This window comes from Gadus macrocephalus, chromosome 19 (genome assembly GCF_031168955.1).
Source record: "Gadus macrocephalus chromosome 19, ASM3116895v1".
In the NCBI taxonomy this organism is placed as follows: domain Eukaryota; kingdom Metazoa; phylum Chordata; class Actinopteri; order Gadiformes; family Gadidae; genus Gadus; species Gadus macrocephalus.
This window is the reverse complement of record NC_082400.1, coordinates 7,606,171-7,632,151: the sequence shown is the minus strand read 5'-3', so window position 1 is coordinate 7,632,151 and position 25,981 is coordinate 7,606,171. Positions and strand designations below refer to the sequence as shown.

General features: G+C 42.6%; 3 protein-coding genes across 3 annotated transcripts in view; all 3 read right to left on the bottom strand.

Annotated features, from left to right (window-relative positions):
- Positions 1–1,269: 1,269 nt before the first annotated feature.
- cplx4a (complexin 4a) lies at positions 1,270–7,177 on the bottom strand. The gene is made up of 3 exons (XM_060037940.1): positions 6,775–7,177; positions 4,988–5,075; positions 1,270–2,581 (listed from the first exon to the last, which is right to left on the bottom strand). The coding sequence occupies exons 1-3, from the start codon at positions 6,936–6,938 to the stop codon at positions 2,354–2,356; spliced, it is 480 nt and encodes a 159-aa protein (XP_059893923.1). The 5' UTR covers positions 6,939–7,177; the 3' UTR covers positions 1,270–2,353.
- Positions 7,178–8,222: 1,045 nt separating this feature from the next.
- Positions 8,223–18,987, bottom strand: lman1 (lectin, mannose-binding, 1). Its single transcript, XM_060037939.1, has 13 exons — positions 18,734–18,987; positions 18,095–18,249; positions 16,552–16,659; positions 15,442–15,503; positions 14,947–15,046; positions 14,612–14,735; positions 14,097–14,155; positions 13,743–13,875; positions 13,048–13,235; positions 12,485–12,561; positions 9,109–9,271; positions 8,809–8,933; positions 8,223–8,704 (listed from the first exon to the last, which is right to left on the bottom strand). The coding sequence occupies exons 1-13, from the start codon at positions 18,951–18,953 to the stop codon at positions 8,668–8,670; spliced, it is 1,551 nt and encodes a 516-aa protein (XP_059893922.1). The 5' UTR covers positions 18,954–18,987; the 3' UTR covers positions 8,223–8,667.
- A 4,997-nt stretch (positions 18,988–23,984) lies between these two features.
- ccbe1 (collagen and calcium binding EGF domains 1) overlaps positions 23,985–25,981 on the bottom strand; it is a 28,687-nt gene continuing 26,690 nt past the window's right edge. Inside the window, exons 9-10 of the mRNA XM_060039075.1 lie at positions 25,452–25,487; positions 23,985–25,116 (exon numbers count right to left, since the gene is read on the bottom strand). Coding sequence (XP_059895058.1) covers positions 24,805–25,116; positions 25,452–25,487 — 348 coding nt within the window. The 3' untranslated portion in view covers positions 23,985–24,804. The remainder of the gene's footprint in view (positions 25,117–25,451; positions 25,488–25,981) is intronic.

Genomic DNA, 25,981 nt, shown 5'->3' with positions numbered 1-25,981 from the left:
AATAAAACGTATGGGGTAACACTGTGGTTTCTTATTGCCCGTCATCAAATAAAACGTAAGGCGTAACACTGTCGTTTTTTGTCAAATAAAACATAAGGGGTATGAATAATAGGAATGATACATTTGCACTTATTACACCAGGTAGGCCTTCAGTACAATACAGGCTACAATATAGGAGTTGCTTAAAGTGCCCAACTAAAACTCTACAAAGAACAGATTATTTGTATGTAAAAAAAAATAAATGAACGCACAGAGGATCGTACCATTCAACGAAACATAAAAAGGTTCCCAAATCCTAAAAAAATCCTAAAACCAAACCCTAACCCAAAAACCATACTCTTACCCTGAAAGCTATAATCCTAATATGATACTGTAACTTTAAAACCAAATCAAACACCAAAAACCCAAATTCTAAAACCTATCCCATTCATTGAAACTGAATCCTAACATAACCCTAACACAAAAAAATGCAAACTTTAAAAAACTTTATTTTAATTGAAACATTTCCTTGACCCCTTATGAGGTCACAACCCCAAGGTAGAGAGGCCCTGTTGTATGTAAAGTAATTAATAAGTAAAATTAGTAATTGTGTATCAAAGTACACCTGTGGTTGGTAAATAATGGAGGGATCATCTGATTAGTACAATTAGTGCACCAAATGTCCTGCAAAGAATTGTGTGGTTTGCACACTTTCTGCGCTCACATCGTCCCGTCTAACGCTGAAACTAAAGATATACGCCCCCTGCCCAGCCTGGCTACCTCAACAGTTCTGATCCTATTAACCGGTAATCTCAAGAGCTCACAAATCCAGTGCCTTTCAGAGGCAACTCCACACGAAGCACCCAGCATTCACAGCTTCCCTCCCTTTCAGGATCCCCCTCTTCCAATTCAATAATCATACTCCATTAAGCACAGTAGTGTTTACTCACTTTGTTGGTTCTAATGGTAAACTAGGGGAAGGATCCACTTGAGGATAAGGATCCCAGGTTAATAAGGTTAATAAGGACCACATTGTTTTGGATAGTTTGGGATCTATCTGTGGTGATAGGAGATAGGATTACGTTGAGGTAATCAGATCAGTAACACATGTCGTTTGCTCAGCATCTTTAACTGAGCCTTAGAGGAAAGTTTGTAGTGCGTTGAGTTTGTGTGTATAAGATGGAAAATCACTGCTAGATTTAAATAATGAATCTTGATGGTTCTGTTGTTCTGATGTCATGTGTGGCATTTAGATTTGACATAAAAGGACTTACGATACACATTTGACAAACATACTTCTTTTAATCATTTATTTGCATTTTTAGTTGCATGTCTGCAGTCATTATCATTATCTATGGAATGAAAACAATATAATTCAAAACTTGGACAGGCAAAACTGAACAGCTTTCATTCTTGCCTATAGGCTAACATTTTAAAAGGAATATAGATTTGATCAAAATACAAGAGGACGTGAGATATTTGACATGACATATTGTAATATGCCCCTTACAGAGTCAATGCTTTTATTTTTATTTTAACACAATTATTGTCAAGAACTGGAATCGACCAACTCATACATTGTGTCCTGATTGTCACTCTTTCAACAACACCGGAGCGGAATACATCTACATTCCAACGTTTACTCACACTCACTACAGACAAACATACAGTATAGTCAACAACAGACTAAGGGATAGAGCTGGGAAAAAAGGGTTGATATGAATCCCGACTTACTTTGAAGTCTTTCCTTTAGTAATTAGCTGTTTCGTTGAGGTGCTACACAACACTGTCTCGCATAGATAAACAAATACACAATTATCGTTAAAATGACTTTAGAACAAGCATTTTGGATTTGAATGTGTGTTTGATAAACATGACCACGTGGATAGGAATGCGTCAGAGAAAATGGATTTTGTTCACCTCACTGGAAAGGATCACTTTTTGTAGATCATTTAGATAATCCAAAACATAAACAAACAAAACAAATGAGTAATACTAACAAAAGGAATAATCTTTCTGGACCAGAGTCCACCAACAACTGCCATTTTAGAGTTAGCAAGTTATACAGACACACAAAAAAACAGTTTCCATTCAGTTGAGAAAGTGGAATGAGACGGAAGTAAAGACATAACACCTGGCCCTTATCTGTCCTAGTAATTAGCTACTGTTTTGTTTACAAGTATACACTTTGAGTCGAAGCTTTGACTTTGTATCCAAGCCTCTCGCAAGCTGCAAGGCTGGTGTGTTCCTAGGAAAGCCGGCATTTGGATTGTATTTGATCATTTCGCCCCTTCTCTCTCTCCCCCCCCCCCCCCCCCCCCACCACTACACTACACTACCCTCCCGCAGCCCCCCCCTCTCCCCTAACACTAGCTCACATCACAGAGCACTTCTCCTCCGCCTTGGTCTTGAGCTCGGTGACGGTGGTGGAGGCCTTCTCCTTCAGCTGGTCCATGTCCATGTTCTGGAGGTTCTGCATCTGGCCCAGGAAGGAGTCCTTCACCTCCTCTTCCGTGGCGTCCTCGTCCACCATCTTGAGCAGCTCCTCGGGCACGTCCACGTCGTCGCCCGCCATCTCGATCATGTTGTCGTCCTGCTCGCTCTGTGGACACACCGGGGGGGGGGGGGGGGGAGGGGAGCAGTATGTGGCGGAGTTGGAAATGAGGCCGTGAGGAGGAAAGATGGTAGCACACATATTAAGAACCATGAAAACAAGGGTGGAGTTGATTGGTTAAATGGGTGAATCTATCCGTCCAGCCGTCCATCTATCGATCCCTCTGTCTTTGTAAATCGTTTAGTTTACAGCAGACACATGCTCTGGCTTTTTCTTTCTCTTTTTTCTAGAAGATTAATACATGATGGAGCAGTAAGGGTAAACAATCAGGTGATCAAGAACAGCAACATATTATGGGATGGTTTTTGGGCCTTTCTGCAGGTCCCAACAAAACCTTGCAGAAGTACTGTTAAAGTCGATCCGTTTATGACATCCCGAATGGGAGTGACCACTCAGACGTATGATTGAATGAACAACCCCAGCAAAACCAGTTGATACATAGTCCACCAAAAGCTCCTACCAGCCTGTTTTAAAACCCCCACATTGTGATCATTTTGTAAGGGGTTGTAAAGACTCATAAACATCACACATGGTGAGCCCTTTTTAACTGGCGCATGTGTTTGGGTCACAATCTATGCATTGGCATGAGTTCATTTTGATATTTTAGCAATGTGGCTGACCAAAGGAACCCTGACCCTTTTCTGCATGGATTCAGGATTAGTTTCCCCCTGCTTACATGGTAACCCTCACCCTACGGTATTCTAGGAAGGTGATACCTCTCTCCAAGAATGGCACTAGTCTTGACCTCTAATCATGGATGCAGATTTATAAAGCAGAGTGAGGTCAATAAGAATTTTTTTCTGATAGGAATCTAAATTCGAACCAGTAAATCCGACAATAGAAACATATCGATATCTGTACATAATAAAGAAGCAAACATTCAAATTTTTTCCCCAACCAACTTCAAACCCTTCCGCACAGACCTGTACGGTACAGACTGCAGAAGGCTGCAGAAGACTACAGAATGCTGTTACAACACCATGGGTCTATGTTTAACACCAAGCTGTGGGATTACCATGGCCCACAGCCGTGGCCTCACGCAAACAACCAATGACTAAAGATCTGACACTCTCAGAACAGCAAAGACGCACACAGTTAATAGACCAAACGGAATCATTTGACAGCATCAGCTTCTCGATTCAAACGCCTGCACTCGGGGCGAAGGTATTGTTTCAAACAATAACCGTGGCTATTAGAGAGAGCGTACACAGGTGTCCTCGACGGAAGCCAACCGACAAAGGAACCTTGTTTCCTTGACAGAGTTGTTATGGTGATCAGGGAGTTCAGCATAGAGCCACCTTGTCATAATGAAGACACCTTATGTAAAGCAGTTTTTGTCAAAGGCCCAGGCTTTCCATGCAATGGAAAACATCAATTGAAGAAAGTAATTACCTTCATCAATACCTTGATTTTCCTGAAGATATGTGTATAATAGTCAAGTGTCAGTGCTTTGTCACACAGCCATAGAAAAGAATATGAAGAGGCGGAAAATTGAGTTCATTTATAATTTTCATTAATTTGTCAATGCAGTGAACGGATCAATTGAATATATACCGAAGACTCTGCAAGAAAACTATGGTTACCATCAAACATAGAAAACCCCTTTGAACCACATTTCGACATACCTGATTCGCTCCTGCCATTGTAGCTAAGGTTTAAACCCGTTCTCCTTTTATCAGTTTGCTCTTGACAGGGAACAGGAAGAAATCACTTTGTGTCTACTCCTATACCGTCCTCACTCACACTTGTTGCTTCACACAAAGCGCCTGAGATTACTCAAAGAGGCTGCGACACCTGCTCCGCGACGGTTGGCCGTTTAAGACCCAAGGTGCTCAACAGGGTGCTGGAGGGACACGTGGGGACGTCGCGCTCACACTAATCCGTTGGCATGGTTTCCGCCGTCTTCTCTCGAATCCTAGTCTGCCCAGAACTCGTGCTCACCGGATCAGGGTTGATGGTCAACCAGGCTTGAAGAGGAAGCCCTTACAAGGCATCCAGGCGCCATGCCTTGCTTTTAAGGGTTTTGTCTTATTACGTTTGAGCCAATAACAGGCCGGACCTGAATATTAATTAGTTTTCTGTCTTCTTGTTTGATTCTTGCTGAGAGAGAAGTAATTAATAGGGTTTGACTTTGAAAAGTCAATAGTTTTCTAGTGGTACTCACACTTTTCAAATTCCAATCCTGCGAATCAATATTTGTGGTTTCAAATATATACGTTTATATTTAACAGAAATATATTTATATGTATGAAAGAGAATATATTTATGAAGCAACCTATTTAAACACGGCAAAGTAACAAAATGGATTTAGTTGTTGGGTTATTTTGGAGAGTGAGTTCTCACAGTCGCTCTTTAAGTTCAGCAGCACTTGTTGAGGCAGTGAGCAGTGCTTACCTTTGGAAGTCTGTATTTATCTCGTAGACAAACCCTCAGTGTGGCTCTCTCTGCCTTCTTATGCAGGAAGTCTGCATCTCTCTCCATCCTGTAGAAGAGACACTTTAGAGTTAGACCAACTAGACAATATGATTTCAGAAGGAGGAAAGGCAGTAGCCAGTTGTAGATATCGCAGATTCAATGGCGTTGAACAATGGCGGTTGACTATTATTAGTTTGTTTGCATAGCGGCCATCTTGATTCTGTTCTGTCCCCCTGCCGAGCCCAATTTATAACAAAGATGGAACCTAGCGGCCCGCTATAGGCGGTATTACTAATCACCAAACAAAGACCTTCATGGTTTAAGGGTATGTAATGTATACACAGTAATGTGTTGTCCTGTACCAGTTGCGTAGACTTTGATTATCATGACAAATACAATATTACAATATTTTGATTGTACTGGTTTTGCAAACACAGTGGGAACACTTTCATTATCCTTAAATCCAATTCATGAATATTGGGGATATGAGGGGCAAATTTCACACTTTTATAATAGATTATTGGTTTAGATTGTAGTTGTACATACTTCTTCTCGTATATATTGTTGTTGTATTCTTGTATTGTATTGTTGTTCTCGTATTAATGTTTAGTGCAAACTTCTTTCATGTATAACAGCTCCAATTGCCCCTCACCTAGTCACCTTAGTCAACTGACTAAAATAAATTGTATGACCTTTGTAAAATGCATTGCCCAAACTGCCCTATCTCCAGAGAGATGGAAGCACAAATCTGGTTATGTCATCTACATGTCCAGCCTCTACATCTAAATCACTCGATTTATTGGATGGCAATAATTCTTCTGAGCTTTACAGAAGTCCTAAATACCCCATTTTCCATTATATCCCATTATTAGAGATACACCAGATTCATAATTCAGGGTAGCATATTTATATACCCAATGATGCACCATTTCATTTGATAATGTTGGACATACCCGAATAAATATCTCTATACGGAATTATGATTTAATATATGTGGTGTGAGATGATTTTTCACACAACAATGTGAAACAGTCGACAAGAGGCAGCAGCCAAGCAGCTTAGCAAACACATGGCAATGGCCATTTTGACATTACCTGCTAATATTTCAGGTTATATGCTAAGCTATAAGTTATGCTGAGAAAATGATACAGTAAATGTTACACAGTGAATATCAGAAAGCATTGGTCAATTGTAGGCTGATTGGTGCTTGCTTGGAGGAATTAGTATTTTCAAATATTTTACAGAATATGGCTACACAGTCAAGCTGACTCTGTTTCAGATATAGTATTAGAAAGCTTATTGAAACATATTGAAATAGACAGGATATCCCTCAGAACAGAGGACATTTTGAGTGAGATTGAGTAGTTTATTTTAGGGAGTTATTATCTTTCAACAAATCTCTCCATAAAAATCATGTCAGCTGAATTTTAAATAATGGTATAATAACGGTCTATTGTGACCATGCACACAAAAAACATCTTTAAATTAATAAATGAAATGTGTATCAATACAATAACACACCTTTAACGTTTTTTTTATGTGCACTTTCTAACATGAGGGGTATGGCATTAATAAACTACATTTAGAAAAATAATAAAAAAACAAACAGCAAAACGTATTCGAAACATGTCAGTATTTTTTCGCTCCAAAAGAACGTTTTGTCAAGGTCAGACGTGTTGGTTGGTCTGACCCGCCTCACCCGGGCGTCTCTCCACCGGCCAACAGTGGGAATACAACAAGGTGGACCCCTCTCCAGCCTCACTTACTTCTCCTCCACCACCTGTTTCTGGTACTCCTCATACTCCTCGCGGGTCATGCCCGCCGCCTTGGCCGGGTCGGTGGGCGCGGCCTCCTCCTCCTTGTCCCCTCCGCCGCCCAGCCCGATCCCCGACAACGGGTTGCCGATCATGCTCTTGATCAGGAACGCCATTCTGCTGTAAGCCCTGCAAAACTGATCTCCTCCGCCGGTATAAACAACGAGCCGCCGTTCCTCTCAGGTTCAGGAGTAGTAAAAGTTGGTCGGTAAAGCTGTTGCCTTTCTGGGGGTGTCCTTCAGGGGTCTTTTTGGGGCCTCCTTGTTTTTCGGGGGGGGGGTGGTCGGTAAATCCAGCGGGATCCTTCCTTTTGCTAGCTAGCCTGCTGCGTGTGTATGTAGCCAAGGACACACTGACACCGAGCAACACGTACACACACACACACACACACACACACACACACCGACACACACAGTTGTGCCTCGGCCATAATCTGGATTAAACCCTCCCAGCTCGGCCATGTTTCAGGGGCAGATGGCACGCTCACTTCTCTCTATTCCTGACAGACAGCAGGACCTCTGTGGATCCCTCATTCCATTTTAGCATACATTTATTGATTTTCTGTTACTTTTACAGAGCTTCGGTGCCACATTGTCACCATTGTGAAAAAAAACTGTTGTGAAGTGGGCCCGGTTCTTTTGGCATATGTGGCCTCCGACCATTGGTGCTTAATCATATTAGTGAGGCAGGGGGCGCGGCCGTGTGCAACCTGGCTCGGACATTTCCATTTATACTACTGAGCGCAGACCGTGGGAGGGATGAGTAGGATTATGGAGCTGTTTATCCCCTGGCCACGGCGCCATTGTTTTTAGAAGGGTGGGGAGGGGGGGTGATTAAAATGTCCATAAAGGATAGGGGATGACTTAACCAAGACCTTTCTCTCTTTATCCACTACGTTCTCTACTTCCGATTCCTGACCGAAGGCCTCATAAATGACCACATCTCTGAATGTACGCAATGAAACAAACTCCTGGTGGCGACCTCTGCACACTACAGGTCCTTGGTGAGACAAATTCCTGAAATATTCATATCTCAAGGAAATATTACCCTTGAAACTTGACAAGCAGAATGACAATGAGTGTCCGACAGGGATGGCTGTAATCTCAATGTCTCAGGATTATCAAATCCATAAAGACTCAAACTCAAAACTCAGTAAGTGACTAATAAGTACACAAACGCAATGAATTTGTGATGCGCAATTATTTGACAACCTTTGTTAGGTTATGAACCAACTGCTCTGTTTGCCGCCGTCTACGTAACAATAATAACCAATTGGAAAAGTAAACTGCTACTCATAAACGTACCCAGCAAAGGTAACCTCATGGATGAAGAGTGACTGAAGTTCACGTGTCTGAGGACCTCCATAGCAGTTACAGGGATGTAAATAAGCATACCACATGTGTTTTTGTTTTCCTCTATTTATATAAAACAGCTTGAGAAGACAACACAACCACTCATTCAGCATTGCTACACATTATGTTACGGTTGTTGGAGTTTTAGCATCGTAGCATCGATCCAAACATAATATTTTAAATTGAACACTTTTATCGTAACCTAGAGCCATGAATTCATTGAATGAGACAAAAGCCGAGGAAAATCAACTGGAAAAACACTGCATGTAACGTTAAATTATTTTGGAAATTTTTGAAATGGTGGAACACTTTGAGCGGGAATTAATACACAGGTTGTATCATCAAATTAAAACTGCAATTTAAAAAAGGGAAAAGAATTCTCAAAACAAAAGTATTTTCTTCAAGTATAATTATTTACAATTTCAAACACAAATTATATTAACTAAAAAAATCATGGACAATATGGACATCTTCTCAATTTCCTGCCGTCTCATCAAAAGAACTTCTTGGCTGCTGCTTCCTGTTGACTTCTATTCGACAAATAAACAAAAAAGAAACTCAGTCAGCATTCAGCGGTCACATGTCAGTCGATATGCGTCAGTACAGGACCGGTCAGCCAAGGGGGAGGACCTACTTGTACATGATGTAGCAGAAGAACAGGACGGACTGGATGACCACGAAGACGACGAAGTGGAGCGTGGACAGACAGGGCGGAATCGGGGGGAAGTCTGGACATTTCAACATCTTCTCTGCAGGGTTCTGGGGGGATACAGTTAAACAGTTAGCCATGATACGAATCAAAACAAATGCCCCTTTAATTGAGGCATGCTAGACATCCTTCAAAATGATTTCAGGTAAGACTTGTTAGTCACTTTAAAACAATGTGTGTGAGGTGCCGAGCTGGATCAATATATCTTGGGGCGGGGTGTTGTACCGGCGGGCTGCGCTGCACCAAGTGATCCACGTCCCTCTTGACAGAGTGCAGGTGTTCCTTGATTTCGTTGAAGTGCTGCACCGTCTCGTACGTCCCGAGGCCCGCGGCGTTGCCCTGGTGCTGGACCGAGCCCACTTGCTTCAGGGACTCCTGGAAGGAAAGCCTGTAAGCAAACCGGAAACCAGGATCAACTAATGAACTGCAAAAGGGCCGGCATCATCATCTTCATTAAGAATGGGATGTAGTTTTAAAGTTGCAGTGTGTAGGATTTAGTGCCACCTAGAGGTGATCTGCAACCAACTGAATAAACCCCTCTACCCTCCCTTTTCAACAACGTAGGAGAAGCTACAGTAGCCTGTAAGGTGCCAGGTAGGTACTTCCAAAATAATTTATTAGTTATTGTTTATTGACAGCATCGAGTAGCCAAGTGTCAAGAAATGAGGTTCCTTGATAGATTAAAAGGGTTATTCTATTTATTCTATTCATTTATTTAGTCTGTCATACTATAGGTCATAGAGCTCAAGAAAGATGATTGATGATTAAAATGTGTCCGTAACCCAGAAAGACTTCCAACGAATCCAGATACAGGACATACAGGAGCAGGGAGAGGAATAGACGTCATACATGAGAATTCCTATACAGGTAGACACCAGATGTTGGGGATCTAAGCCAGAACCTTCCTGCCGAGTGCCCAACCCCCATCTCAGTACACTACCCTGCCCACTCTACATCTATTGAGATATTTCTAGAATAGTGAGAAACGTCCAGTCTGTTCTGCAGCATTTAATTTGAGACAGGCGTTTGTATTTTCATCTTCATTGATAACTTGGTTTGCTACAATTTGATGAATTACTTTGCCAAGCGTGTATATTAACAGGAAACTATTTGAAAAGTGCAAAAAAGATGTGTAACCTTCCATGGAAAGTGCTAGGCCTAATCCCTTAGATCTTTGAATATCCTACATAACACTAATGCATTAAAATCAACGTCTTAACTGATTGTTAAAGGTCATGAGTGAAACGTCCTAAGGGGGGAGTTTTGACAAGAAAGCAATCAGAGAATCAGAGAATGTTTTGCCTGTGTGTGATGACAGATGTATTTAAAGACTACTAATCTGATAAAGTGGGGAACCAATTGGTATTAAGATGTGGTGGTCTTTTCTTGCAGGGGGGGGCGGGGAGGGGGGGGTTAAGGATGTAAAGGGATGACAGATAAACACATTGTAATTTGTTTCTCAGAAGGATCAATAAAATACCCTCCCTTGAGAAAGTGAATATTTAATAATAAACCATCGCCTAATCTTCAACAGTGACCCCGTTTATGGAGATGAACCGCCGAGACTACAAGGGAAATGTGTGATTTGGGGAAGGGTCATGATAAACTGACTTAATCTACTGAATAATTCAGATGTGCCCTTCGTATTATAGCATATGAGAGCAGGGATGAGGCAGCTGTAGGCCCGTGCGGGGACCCGCAACTTGTTCAACACGTCAACCGGATTATTGTCCCTGTAAAGCTCATCTTAAAATTGCCTTTCTGCTGAAGGGTGTTGCTCAATTGAAGTCATTATGAAAATGTTGCCTTTTCACGCCATCTTCACTGGATGATTGGGTCAGTTGATTAAAAAATACTTGACTGCAGATGTCCATTGGTTGTGGCAGAAAATAAGTATCAAATAGAAATAGCGATGAACACATATACACACACACACACACACACACACACACACACACACACACACACACACACACACACACACACACACACACACACACACACACACACACACACACACACACACACACACACACACACACACACACACACACATATATATATAAATACACATATATATTTTTTCTTATTCTTTGTATTTTTGTCCTTAATATTATCGTTGATAAAATATATCTTTATCAGAGATATATATATATAATTTTTTTTTGTTAAGGATAAATGTTCAGCGGGATTTGGGGCATACAAACAGCTTTCTTGTTTTATTATAGACAAGAGATTAATGTTACATAAAATAAAACCTTTAATATCTTGTGATTCCGATTAACTCTCAATACAGATGGTTGGCGCGTGCAAATTAAACATTAAACAATACAACCATAGAACGTTTTTAATATTCCAAAGACAATATGGTGTCTTTGTGTCTTCTTGAAATATAATCAGCACGGTATTAGAAGGATCAATGTTAGAGATCAAAATGCCTCTTCAGACTTTTTCAGTTCACTTTGACCCCATTTCAGAGTTGCTAAAAGATTACCAACGTTTAAGAATCATCACCGTTGCCCTCTTGCCAATAAGCAGACATATTTTTAAGTATTATGATCTGCACAATAACAAGAAAAGGCTGTGAAATTAATCATCAAATTCCCTTTTGTGCGTGTTGAGAAACGTCTGTTAAATCGCTCTACCGTGTGATCACAGTGGCTTAAGCCTTGAAGGACGCGTGGCCACAGCAAAGAACAAATATCTTACTGACGCGGGATGAGAAAACCTGACAATATCCAAAACGCTGTACAATTACATTTCTCCCATTTAATCACGCATACTCAAGTCTGAAATATCAGGCGGTCCTTTGAGTCTTAGCCACGCAGGACTACAATTGCAATCTCTTAAGCCGTATTATCTTCCATTTGTATTGCAATAATATCAATAGAGATAGTGAACGTTAAATGCTCAGAAGATTATGTCTGGGTCTTGGTATGTTTACCACTTACAACTTGCGTTACACGCAGTAAACCAAAGCAGCATATGAAATGCCATGAACAGGGAAAGTGATTTATTTATTTACTCGATGTATAATAAGATAGCTCACATTTTGACGTTTTTCATTTTATTTGTTGTCCAGTTTGTTGTTCTCTCTATTTTGATGTGCGCAAGAAAGACAAAACATAAAAAAAAAATGTAATAACGTGTTAATTGTGTTATGTCCCTCTCAACCAAACCCTAAATTGAATTAGGAAGACAAGTCATCAAAGTTGACCGGATTTCAGTAAGGAGTTTTAGAATGGTCCGAAGTATAGAAAATATTGTACATCGGGGATGTCATTATTGTGTATTGTGTATGTTATTGTGCACGTTGCTGTGGTAAAGGATCTTTAGATAGAGTGAGTAGGTATAGAAAGCGGGGGATTTCATGGTGAGCTGGATTATCAGGCTGACAAACACCTGGGATGCAACTCATTCTATTGTTTTTAAGATTAACCATGAATTCAGAGATTTAAAAAAAGGATTTTTCATATTTTTCTTGTTTTTCCTGGAGTATCATAGGTCATTTTGTATCTGGAGGACAAAAACAACAGCAAGCTTTCGAAGATCAGAGACCAAAACCGTTTGAATAACAACCGCCCCGGTCGCCGCGACTTACCGTAGGTCGTTGAGGTTTTTCAGCACTTCCTGTTGGGTGGCGATGACCGAGCTCATCTGGGGACTGCCAGCATCTGGCTGGAGGCAAAACACCGTTGACGTCAGTCACAAAAAAAAACAGAAACGGCTTTCATTCTTGTGCCAACGTCAAACGCTCAGACACACACACAGACACACACCCAATGGTTGACGTCATACTCGGTCCGCGGCTTAATATTTGTACATTAAGATAACACTTAATTAATAATCTCAGATGGGAAATTCAGGTGTTGCATCGAAAGGAACAGTGCAAATCAAACCAGAGATAAGAATACATCTAAGATAGTAAACAAAGGCCAAAGAAAAAATGAGTTATTGACAAAAAATACCTTAAAATTGAGCCTTTGTGCTTTGAGTTTAATGTGCAAAAACAATTAAAAAAATAATAATTACCAGTAATTACAAAAAACAGTTAGTTTCTGTATTTTCCGTTCCCTATAACCCTTCAACAGCTATGGATGCATATATTTTCCAGTCTTATTCTGTTCCCCTTAACCCGGTGTGGGGGCGTGTGTGTTCCCGTACCTGTCCGGACTCTGCGTTGATGCCCTTCTTGGCGACCTCGTCGGTGATGACGGAGACGTAGCGGCGCTGCTCGTCCAGGATCATGGCCAGCTGCCGGTGGAGCTGCTTGATCTCCAGGTGGATGCGGTTCTGCCCCTCGAACACCTGCCGGATCTCCCGGTCGTTCACGCTCTCGTACTGCTCCTCGACTGGAAGAGACGCCGACGTCCCTCGCGTTAGATTCATTCGCTTTGCATTTATATACATTAGGTTCATGTGATTAGAGATGTTTGTTTCTTCCCAGTTCCTCAAATAGTCGTACGATACCGTGAGCGCATACATTATTAGTGCAGGGAGTTGAACTCCTAACCCTGGCAGTGTTAATGCTGAGTGGAGGTAGACAGGACGACAAACATTTGTGTGTGTTGTACACACACACACACACTACACCGTTTTATTGTAAAAGAGCCTATGGGCCTATCCGATATTGGTGTCATGCTGTCTGGCTCAGTTGGTAGAACATGGAGGAGAAAACCATTTCATTTTATAACTGTTTTCAAAATATTGAAAGAAAAACACTGAAATAGCACACACACACACCACTTGAATTTAGTAATTGGCCCCTGTGACCCGACTAATAAATGATATATTTATAATATTATTTAAGTTTTCTAAATAGTGTATATATTTGTACGGTGTAGCAGCGGTTGACTCACTGGGCTCCCCTTGGACGTCCGGGTGCTCCTTCTGGAACTCCTCTTTCTTCTTGTCGAGATCCTGCTGGAAGTTCTCAAATTCCTCCTGGTACTTGTCCTTCTCCTCTTTGGGGATCGCCGCCTCGGTTGGGGGCTTCAACAACGGAGACAAAACAACCACTCTGAGCTCAATGGAGAGGGCCGGGTTCAACCTTTTTTTTCTTCCCAAGTAGCCATCGGCACACAAAGACAGGCTTTGGTTCAAAAATGTTATGTCGTGAACTATTTCTCAAATTGCTGAGCGATTCTGTATTCTTTCTCTTCTTTTTTATGTGTGGCGGACTACTACGATACAACAGGAGACGTGTTAGTTACCTTTTGCTGTCCAGGTTCCGTTAGTCTGAATAATAAAAAGGACAAAACATCATGGTCATCTATTGAAGGGGAGAAATATCTGGGATTAGAAACATTTAGGAAGAAACAGACAAGACAGGATTAGAAATACTTCAATTTACCCTTCAAATTACTCTCTTTATGGTTCAATTTTCCGCCAATTCGATTAGTTATCTCTAGATTGACATTGAGTTATTTGGCACTAGCCCCAAGCTGAAATATTCATACCATATGATCACCATATGATTGAGTTACAAAGACAAAGTGAATCGAGTCTGCTGGTTTTAATATTAGTGCTATTCAAGTGCACCTCATGCATCATGCTAATACAGAATCCCCATTTGTTTCTTTTCATCTTTATCGGAAAATTTGGCATGGTTTGTGTTCACTTTCAGAAGGAACAGACAATGTCTATGCTTTATAAGTACCTTTGTTTCAAGCAAATACACAACTTCTACATAAAAATACAGAACAGCAAGCTAAAACATGATGACTACCTGCTAGACCACCGGTGGCCGCCGAGATCCCAAAGAAGCCCTCCTTAGGGATGACAATGTTGTCCATCTTGGTGCAGAACTCATAGTCGTCCTTGTCTGGGGTGAAGCCGTTGTTGATCATCACCTGGATGAAGGAATGAATGAATGAATGGATAAAGAGGTAAAGAGTGGGGAAATCTTATCCAAAATAATGGAACTGATGTACAACAATATGCAAACGATTCGGAATGTGTGTTGTGAGTTTTTCTGAAAAGTTTCTCTTTTGAACTGCCTAATTTATAGGTTTGTGTGTTAATGTTGGACACTGACGGTGAATCAGTGCTTGTGGCTCCTACCGTCAGCGACTTCTTGTAGTAGGTGATCTTGGCTCGGATGGGATAAGGTTTGTTCCGGAAGTCTCTTAAGCATGTTCCTAGAGCCTGGGTTGTGCCATCACTGGGTTACAAATAATAATAAACAAGATTTTATGTTAACCATTAATTGCAAACACATGTAAAACGCTCACGAAAAGCGCAACCATGAGAAAATAATAATCTAATAAGTAAATCATATTATCACATTAGAGTCTATATGCTTATGGATTATTCTGTAAACAACCCTGATGAGATATGGAAAAAGGCGGTGGGTATAATTTGAAGACATGATGGAATAAAAAAATGTTATTTACAGTCTTTACTGGCCCAAGAGAGATTAGGAGAGATGGAGGATTATTATTTACCCCCCACCCCCCGACCAAATATAATCATATTTTCTAATCTTCTTTAAGTTGTTCAAAAAATGTGGCTGGGTGATGATGTCAGGGAGCAGAAGGAAAATAAATATTTACTCACTTTTGGTGGTCATAAACAAGTTTACCATTGTTTCCCACAACGACAATAGCGGGGTTGTTTTTCTGAAAAAGAAATTGGAGAAAGTCAAGGCAGGTGTTCATCCAACACATGTATGCATGCAGGTTAATACAGAATTATGCAAAGGAATGAGGCATGTAGAAATTACACAAACATCCTTTAACACACATCACACCAAAGGGCAACTTTGACATCTTTTCTAAAATTAAACCATTTATTTTATTGTATCTTATAGTGAGTAACCGAGGTTACTCTCGTAAAATACAATTATAGTACCATGATTTTATACGTTTTAGATTAAATTAAACATGTAGTTCAAGTAGATAATGATTTGCAATACCTGCATCATCATCATCATAATAAGCTTGCATTTCAAGTTCACTTTGAACACTCTAAACAAGCTGCAAAAAATCCTCCTAGTGGCCAGGGCTCGGAATTAATTTGACCCCTCAGAGTTCCGCAACTGGTCTCCATTGTACTTTCAACTGTCCCGACCACTGTCCCTATGATTTAGTGTGTGTAAGCACTGGTGGGACGCAGCGCAGATGCCACCTAACATGTTTCAAATTTGAACACTGTTGAAACAGTTCAAATGATAGTTATTCCATGACGTATAAACCTCATAATTGAACTTGTAATGATATGTTTCTCTACTGTCCCAGACACCGTATCTTCTAGTCTAGTGCTTTTGCTTTGCTAGTGGCAAAGAGGGGATGAATCAGGACAACAGCATTATCAAGCATGTGTAAAGGCAACGCCCTCAGAGTTAACATGTGCCAATGCCAACAGTGTCATATAAACTGACCTTGGGTCAGGCAAATCACTGATTTCAAAGCTTTGATTCGGCAAATCCTCAGCTTGGTCTAATAATGTTTTGTTAAATGGACAGATACTTTACTTGAAGTTACCAAAAGGACTACCTGAACATAATATAGTAATGAATGGCACATGAAAGCTTTAGTTTCATCAACAATTATTTATGTCCTTATCTCTGAATCAGGTGATCGTGAGTAAGTTTAGAGAAGTCCTGAACAAATCAACACACTAAACCAAACTATGGAACAACACAGCCGCTGAGAGACTCCGTCCCACCTTTCCGTCGTTGTCAAACGAGTCAAAGAAGATTCCGATCCCGTTCCACTTGTCGGCCGCTCCGTACACGGGGCCGTCCAGGCCTTGTTGCGAGGTGAACCATATCCCCTGTTATCACAGAGCAAACACAACCCGTTAGGCAACATGCTGTTCTCCCCCTGGATACCGCTGCAGCAACGGGTGACGGATGCTTAGGACACGGCCAGGGGGGGTCTGAAAGTCAAGTTTCTTTGCACCTAATGCCGACATTATGAATAACAACCCGAGTTCCCATTATACAGAGCTAAACTTTATTCTTGTTTTGCAATTTCATATGAATGTACAATGTACATTCATTTCAATAACAAACAAGAATAAAGTTTCACTTATTTTTCTCGGTGGAGTCGATGCAGATGACATCATGACAATCCTCCCCACAAACTGCTCAGGGCGCCCATCTTTATTCTTCATACTTGATGATGTGTGGGATTCATCTCTCGCCCAAACCACCCCCTTGTTTGTCTAATGATTGAAGCCGTGAAAGCCCCGGCTCCTGTCGGGATCCGCTAATGAACGGCGGCAGGAGAAAAGGAGCTTTCACCAACCCCCCCCCCCCTCGAGGACCGAGCCCGGGGTCACACACTCAGAGAGGGGTGCCACTAGAGCCCCGAGCCACCAATTCAATGTCTCTATCAAGTACACTTCAGCCCTGGCAGATGCTTGCGGGCGCCAGCGGCCTGTGGTGGAACACGGCGGGCTGAATCGGTGTGAAATCATAGGCAACACCTGAAGGATAATGTATGCAGGTGTTTTGAGATGAAGGATAAGGGGGTTTGATTGGCGTGGAGTGTGTATTCCATGTTCATAGAATGATTTTGTTTTGTTCTAAAAAGGATACATGGGGGCCCTAACTGATCCTCTCATTTCCTGTATCTGCATTCACCGTGCGATCTTCCCATTAATTAACATTAACATGAATGTTAATGTGGGTTAACATTTTACACAAATAGTTAACAGTAGTAGTGACAGTAATAGTGAGATTGGGAAGATCGCACGGTGAATGCAGATACAGGAAATGAGAGGATCAGTCAGGGTTGGGACATCTTGCTACCTATCTACCTGCAAGCTAACTCGCAGGACAAGTGCCTCATGTATGTACTCAGTGGAATCTGGTTGCCCCCATAGAGCTTACTGCTTCACAGGGAGGCGACACAAATCAGACACTTGTGAGAAGAGGAAGTACGCCAAGCCTCAACGCTTCACCACCAGTTCCGTTGTAGTAATCTTAGTTTTTCATGCAAATGATGCCTCAACGGCACTCTGTAAAGCACTCTTAGCCTCGACCCCGGCTAGGTCTGCTGGAAATATGTCTGTGAGTGGGGCCGAATACACAGGCTAGAAAAAACGATATGAGCTTGCAGATTAATCTGGATGCCATGTTACTGCCCTACAGCTGTTACCAACGCCGTGTTCATTATCAGTGCCACTGTAGTTACCCTGCACTACATGAAGCTAGCATCAAGGCTAGGTTTACCACCAGTTCCACTCCACAACATCTCCTCACCAGTCCGTCGGCTCCCATCCGTCCTCTGCCCGAGACACGGAAGGTCACCACCGCCTCCCAGCTCTCAAACAGGACCATGTTCTTGCTCCACACGGAGCCCTTCTGGCTCCTCAGCGAGGGGGTGATCCGCACCTGGTCCGCACTGGGAATAGCATCTGGGAGAGGAGGAGGAGAAGGAAGAGAGTGACAATAGTAAATCAGTCATATATTCTGGAAACGGCTTCAGTACAGTGAGACCATGCTGTCGTAACTGTGTAGACTGACTAGTGCTAAAGAATGAACTGTGTTGCAAGAATCCAAAGCCAGAGGCTCCCAATGGGAGATAGGCTAAGAGATAGTTAAATACACAATCGCCTGAGGTCTGCTGGTCCAATTCAGCCTGTAGTGGTCTAAACAGCCGTCTGCTAAATAAATGGCGTTGCTTTGGTGTTACAACAGATTCTCATCACCCAGATCACTGTGAGCATCAGCAGCTGTGGCGGGCTGCTGTCACAATATCGATCGATAACTCGTATACGGCCAACTGTGTAACCTTCAAAATTATGTTGAATAGGGAAGGGGAAGAGGAGAAAATATAAAACGGTGTACATTAAATAATACGTGATGACAGGTAGGTTGACAGCTGGCTCCAAAACTTACTCCCACTGTGTATCCAAAACGGAATGCTGCCATCGGTTAGGGACAAATGCGGTCCTTTGAAGCTGTATTTGTATTCAAAACGTCTGTGGGGTGCTTCTGGGTCTGACGTCGAAGCCCCTGCTGCAATGTCATCACACCCGATACTTTTTAACGTTATAAATAATACTGATATCAATAGGTAAGATTTTGCCACAAGTCGCTTTCCTATGGGCACCGCCATGTTTCGTGGACAGTGCTGACGTAGCGCTCGAGCCTTGAGCGTGACGTGACGTCCGGAGGGCCAACAGGGCGTTTTCTGATTGGACGGCGGCGCTGACGTGGCAGAGCGCGTATTACGGTTTGTTTGAGGTTGTGAACTACATCAGCCCTTTAGGAAATAAATAACTAAATAAATAAAATACGAAAGAAGTTACATGTGCTCATTGGTTAAAGAAAACATGTTATTATTAAAACAAACCTTAGTTATTTTGAATGATTTTACAAGTTCAAAAAAAGTAAAAAATAATTGGATGCGTTTTTCTGGTGGTTGAGAGAGAGAGAGAGCGAGAGAGAGAGAGAGCGAGAGAGGGAGGGGGGGTGCATTGCAGAGTAGAGGGCTATATTTTGTGAGTAATTCCCCATCTCGGGTCGGGGTTGCAAGATTTAACTAACAAAAGCAACCCTAATAGGTCATTGGTAAAGAACAATAGAAAGCCGTAGGGTGTTAATGGGTCAGGGAAACTGTGAATACACATGACATGAATCAGTACTAATATTTGGCCAATCAATTACAATTTTGAAAAAGGGGTACTTAGTGACATAATCTGATTAATGTAGCCTAATAAAGACAGGCAGATAAATATTTGGTTAGGTCATTTTCCAAACTCAAAAGTGAGATTTTTGATTAGCTTGTTTATTTAGCCTATCGCTCTGCCTGTAATCTTCATAAGAACATTTAAAAACAAAAACGATTTCCTTGGCATGCTAAAGAGTGGCGGCCTGTGGCTATTGATCTAGAGGTGTTTGTATTACATGTCCCCATTAGGTCTGAAAGGGAGAGTGTCTGGTCTGACCCTCAGTGTGAGTCCAGGGGTCTTAGCTAAATGAAGCTTGTCGCCTCATGGTCTCCATTTATACACCGACGCAGTACAATGCAAACCATTAGCACACGACACAATGCTAAAGCTACAGAACAACACTAAGGTAAAACCCACCGCAGGGTTAGAAAGCACACGGTTCACTGGCCCCGCTATTAGCATGAAAACAAACATTGACCTGTTGTCAATTCAGCACTCCTGCATGCTTCCATTGTGCTCAAACGGTTGTGGTTTCCCCACCTCTGGCTAACGACTTGCGTCCATCCAAGGCATCATAACGGCTCATATTTAGTGAATCGAACGCGACCCGTTTGTTTTGCCAACTCACAACACGGTTCTCTTCATGAGACTTCATTCCATTGCGTACTGGCCCTCGGGGGCCATTATGTCGCCTGGCCCCCACAGTTGTATTATTATGAGTTGTGTGCTCACATTGGTGCTACACATTCACTTTCCAAACAATACAGGGGCCCCCAACACAGAGGGGGTTTGGTCAGTCATTTATCCCAGGACTGCAGGTTCAACATGTCCCAGTGTGGTTCAGAGAGGAAGAGAGAGGGAGAGGGAGAGGGAGAGGGAGAGGGAGGGAGAGAGAGAGAGAGAGAGAGAGAGAGAGAGAGAGAGAGAGAGAGAGAGAGGGAGAGAGAGAGAGAGAGAGAGAGAGAGAGAGAGAGAGAGGGAGAGAGAGAGGGGGCCCTCGTTGTCCCCCCCGACTAAGGACCGCCAAACAGCATTCATTCCAGGAGAGTGCCCACTCTCATTATTTACAGACACACTAAACGACAACGGGGGCCACACACAATGTAACCGTTCCCCCCCCCCCCACCCCACCCACCCAACCCAACCACCCCCACCTTTATGCCGACAAGTGCTCAACATCGGAGGGGCAACTGTGGGTGCCCTCTGCACCCCACTCTGGGCCCATTCTGTTCTCCAGATACCTGCACGTAAGTGAAAGATGGAGCGGGGACAAAGGACATCCCTGCACTCTCCCTCTGGGCCGCGGGCTGAAGCGGGGCCCATTTGAAAGCCTTTATTTGTGTAAAGCTTCTCATTAACTCTGCTCATGCTGCCCCTGCCGGCCTGGCCGTGGCTGGAGTGGCCCGTCTTGTAAAATAGCTACCAATTAGTACCTCATCAGCTCCAATTAGTGCACACAAAGCCTGAATAAAGATAACTCCACCAGGGGGAGGGGGGGCGGCCTGGTGGGGGGTGGCCCGGCATCTGTGTGTGTGTGTGTGTGTGTGTGTGTGTGTGTGTGTGTGTGTGTGTGTGTGTGTGTGTGTGTGTGTGTGTGTGTGTGTGTGTGTGTGTGTGTGTGTGAATTGAAGGGTGTCTCAGTGTGTGTGGAAATGTAGGATTTGTGTGAGTGTGTGTGTGTGTGTGTGTGTATGTGTGTGTGTGTATGTGTTTTTCTGTGTATGACAATTCAGACACACACACACACACACACACACACACACACACACACACACACACACACACACACACACACACACACACACACACACACACACACACACAAAAGTGTGCATGAAAGATTTTTTTTTTGAATAGCTTTGTGTGTGCATGTTGTTGAAGTGTGTGAAAAGTAGTGTTCTCACACACTTCTCAAACACTGTATTTGTCTTTGTGTGTGTGCTTGCGTGTGCAACAATGCACAACATGCAACCACTGGGGTTCTCATGCATTTGTGTGCAGAAAGGTACATGAATACATGATCACAACGACAACACACACAAAAGATCACAACTTGCCAAGCACCACTGTGTGAAAGCCTTCTCCCACCATGCATCACTGCAGTCCCAGCCACTCCCAGTGTACGTTATTGTTTATGTTTGTGTACGTTTCGATGCTGCACACGTTTGACTGTGAGGACTATAGCAACACACTTTCATTGTGGCAGAAGTTGCAGCAGGCGTATTCAACACCTCCCATGTATGGGATGTGGAGGAGGGGGGGGGGGGGGGTACATGTGGTTCATTCACCCTCTCCCTCTCAACATCCCCCCTGCTTTCTCTCTCCAGCACCCCCCCCCCCCCCCCCCCCCCCCACACACCCTGACCATGGCAACGAGTCGTGTGTTGATGTGCTGGGAAGATAGTTCCCCCAGGGGTCCCAGATGGAGAACCCCCCCCCCACCACACTTCTACGCCCCCACCCATCCACCCCACTACCTGCTTACACCACCTAAAGCACTCAGAAGGACCCGCACCATCTCTCCTTAGCATTGTCTTTGCCGCCACCAACCACCACCGCAACCCCCCCCGGTCTCATTACTTCCTTAATCTTAGGGGTCCCACAAGAGCGGGAGCTTTCGGTGGTCTTGTTTAAAGGAGATGGAGAGGAAATAACAAGGGATGGATGCTAAAGAAACCGGTGGCAGAGTTGCGTTGTAATTACATGAAAAGACAAGGGAGGGTCAACAATGTGTCCTTTTCCCCTGTTGTTGGGCCATCATAATCTTCAGTGAATAGAGAGTGAGTGAGGGGTAACATTCACCCCCCCCCCCCCCCCATCCACGCACACACACACACACACGCACACACACACACACACACACACACACACACACACACACACACACACACACACACACACACACACACACACACACACACACACACACACACACACACACACACTCAACAGCACTGGTTGGCCACGACTAATAAAACCCACCTCATTAAAGAGTTCCAGCACATGTACCGCATTCATTCATTCATTAATGTTAGTCGGTAGATGGACAGCGCGTTCTATGCTGGTTCCAATTCAAACCGCCCACTATATTGTTGGTTAGTTGAAACTAACGAGGGGTGAGACAGACAGAGAGATATAATTAGGAACAAGGGGGCACTTCAGTAAATATCTGAAATCTTTTCAGGGCCTCGGCGCTTCTATGCTTGTGATTAATTACTTCCACAAGGGATTTGGGGTGGGGTGGGGGGAATATATCGGCAACTATTTCTCTGTTAGGGATGCTCTCAGCTCGTTAAGGGGGTTGGGGGGCTTCTTACGTTGGCCGCTCTTTAATCAAATGCAAATTATGGTAAAAGTGCGCTCATTGGAAAACGAATGAGCGTATGAACAAGGGACGTAGTGTTCATTTAAAGACGCGGTGTGACCGAAGTGTTTTTGAGTTTATCAAATTAATTGAAGTAATATTGACCGTGTTAGGAAATATGTTGGCTTGTTGATGAAGTCTTTAGTAAGGCATCGCTGCATTATGGTTGCATGACTCAATGGAAGCCATAGTTTGGAGATTATCGAATGACATTGCAAATGATAGGGGTCATAATAAATGTTTGCACATTTTTATGTGCATGTATCTGGGTGTTTATGAGTGTGTGTGTGTGTCTGAATTGTCACAGACACACACACACACACACACACACACACACACACACACACACACACACACACACACACACACACACACACACACACACACACACACACACACACACACACACACACACACACTTAATTCCTTGCACATCTTTTTGCAAGAGAGGAATTTGCCCTCATAAAATTACAATATTATAATGTTATAGCATACCTGGCACTCAACTGGCCATTGCTGCTGTTACAGTTGGGTGACATAGTAATTGAGTGGATTTACTGCTACAATGTCCAAAGTAAGAAGTACAAATATAAGTTTAGAATTATAAAACACAGAACTTATTTCCTTATTTTTTAAATTAATTTATCTTTGACCCTATGTACAGAAAACTTTTGATTGATTTGATTGTATCTAAATTAATAATTCTATCATGGATTTGTCTAATTCACTGTGAACACTTTAGCCATTACTGAATGTGAATTTGTACGGTAAATGAGAAACGACTGCCCTCTAGTGGAACTTGTTGGTATGAACACAATGAAGGGATCTTAGTTCAGACATGAGCCCTGCGTTTGTAAACGTTAATCACTACTTACATGCTGCTTTGATTAATACTTAACATTTGAAATAAAAATGCCTTTTAGTGGGTACATTTTCCTGAACTACTCTGAAGAAATGACACATAATCTCTGTATCATCTGTCTGAGTGCTTCTTTGGAAAATATTAGGCAATTCATTTCTGCATACCATTGGCTTGGTACTTACAATAATAATCAATAGTGTCTGAATACATAGATTACGTGAACTGAACACATCTGGATCAAATACAACATAGCATAAATATCAATTTATATACCATAATTCATGTGTAACATCTTGTTATAGTGACTTTTCAATGAAAAATGTCAATGAGATGAGTCTGCTCTTTCTTAAGAAAGTAGAGTATTTAAGACAAGATGGGATGGATACACGTTATAACGATAAACAAGATTAAACCAGTAGCACCTGTAGAAGTAACACATTTCTTTGTTGAATGGGACTAGGCTATAGTAAGATATATGTGAGATCAATGATCAAATCAATTTGAGCTATTGATGGCCGCTTGATAGAAAATAACAATCTGTTTAGGATTTGACCCAGATTTGTTTAAATCGTTGTTCAAACAGTGGCTAACATATGGCAGTTACTCTGTCTGTACTCCAAAAGGGCGCAAGCGATTGATTCATTTGAGATCACTGTGATTTACGCTGCATTACATAACTAATTTCATCACCAATAATTATATAACTGTGACTAACATGAGTGAATAAAGGTGGAAAAACTAAATAGTCACCCTTGTACTGAACCTGTGTCTTTATCAGCGCGCAAAGGGCAGAACAGAAGGCTGTGTGTAAGGACAGCAGGTTAGCTTTAATGTAGGACGTCCAGATACCTATGAAGGAGATTGGTTAAAATGCAAGACTACACATGCACTGAGACAATTACAAATAAAATACCTCATATATAAAAATAGGACAACCGTAAGAAAAAGTATACAAAAATAAAGATCTCTTAGACAAAAAGGAATATATAAACTATTCTGCTCCGTGTTAAATTAGCAATCAATCAATCAACCCATAAAAAGACCCGCCCCCATTTTATCTTTAATGTTTTCAATTCGTCCAATCGGAGCTCCGGATCATTTTCCTCTTCCTGCTCTTCTTGGGGCCCGTCCCGGCCCAGGGCCTCCTGTCTCTATAGTCCTCTCCGGAGCCCGTCTCGCCACTGTCCAGGGGCCCGTCCAGGGGTCCGTCCGGGGACCCGTCCGGGGGCCCGACCCTCCAGCTGTCGGGTACGGCGGGGGCTCCGTCCTCGAGGCCGGGGAAGGGCACGGCCCGACCGTACACCTTGTCCTGCAGCTGGGCGATGTCGTTGCGGATGTCGGCCATCAGCAGCAGCAGGAAGTCAAAGGAACCTGGCGGGCCCTGGGGGTCAGAGATGAGGCCAGCGGGCCCTGAGAACATGTGTCTTGATAGCTGTAATCGTTGACGTATTTACCTTGTTTCATTTTTTAGGATTATTTTTTTCATTTAGAAAAACGAACCCTGACACATTATTGAAAGGATTTACATTTTACATTTCATTTAGCTTTTATCCAAACTGACTTACAAGTGAGGCTGAAAAACAATTGAAGCATACATAGTACTACAACTACAATCGGAGTAGACCAACCATTTTTCTACAAAGATGAATTTCAGATGTGTGACTATATATGCTATACTAACATTATAATAGTGTGTTATCATGATAAAAGTCTTACTGCCGGTCCAGGCTGCCCTGTAGCTCCCCTCTGCCCCTGTTGGTTAAAATGAGTACTACATTTAGATATGTTACTGTGAGGAACTTATCTTCAGATCAGAGAAATGAATAACAAAAAGACACAAATAATAACACAACACAAATATAACTAATGACATGATAAATACAAATACAAAACACTGAATGCATGCAGTTAAAAAAAATACATTATCAAGCATAACGCCATAGAGATAATTTGAACCTGAAATAATGGCAATTCCTAAATATGTGTAAATGAGGGTCTGTTTATCCATCTAGGCAAGTGTCATGAGGCCCCACTAGACCCTACCACACAGGGGTCGGACTACTGTGTTCGGGGGCGGGGGTGGTCCAAGAGTATTGTGGCAGATGGTTTGGATTTGTTACCCAAAGAAACAAGATTAACATCAGGCCCGGGATCTCGCAACACAAGCAGAGAGGACCACTAGGTGCTGCGCCCGAAAACACAACAACAGGGGTACGGTTCCACCTCGCATCCGCTGGCTGGAGACC

Bases quoted from the DNA above. Each gene is read 5' to 3' on its own strand.
- cplx4a (XM_060037940.1), bottom strand. From the start codon at position 6,938: ATGGCGTTCCTGATCAAGAGCATGATCGGCAACCCGTTGTCGGGGATC. The intron at 5,076-6,774 runs GTAAGTGAGGCT...TCTCTTCTACAG, and splicing joins AAACAGGTGGTGGAGGAGAA to GATGGAGAGAGATGCAGACT. The intron at 2,582-4,987 runs GTAAGCACTGCT...GTGTGTCCACAG, and splicing joins ATAAATACAGACTTCCAAAG to AGCGAGCAGGACGACAACAT.
- lman1 (XM_060037939.1), bottom strand. From the start codon at position 18,953: ATGGCGGTGCCCATAGGAAAGCGACTTGTGGCAAAATCTTACCTATTG. The intron at 15,047-15,441 runs GTGAGTAAATAT...TTTGTAACCCAG, and splicing joins CTTGTTTATGACCACCAAAA to TGATGGCACAACCCAGGCTC. The intron at 14,736-14,946 runs GTAGGAGCCACA...TCCTTCATCCAG, and splicing joins ACTACAAGAAGTCGCTGACG to GTGATGATCAACAACGGCTT.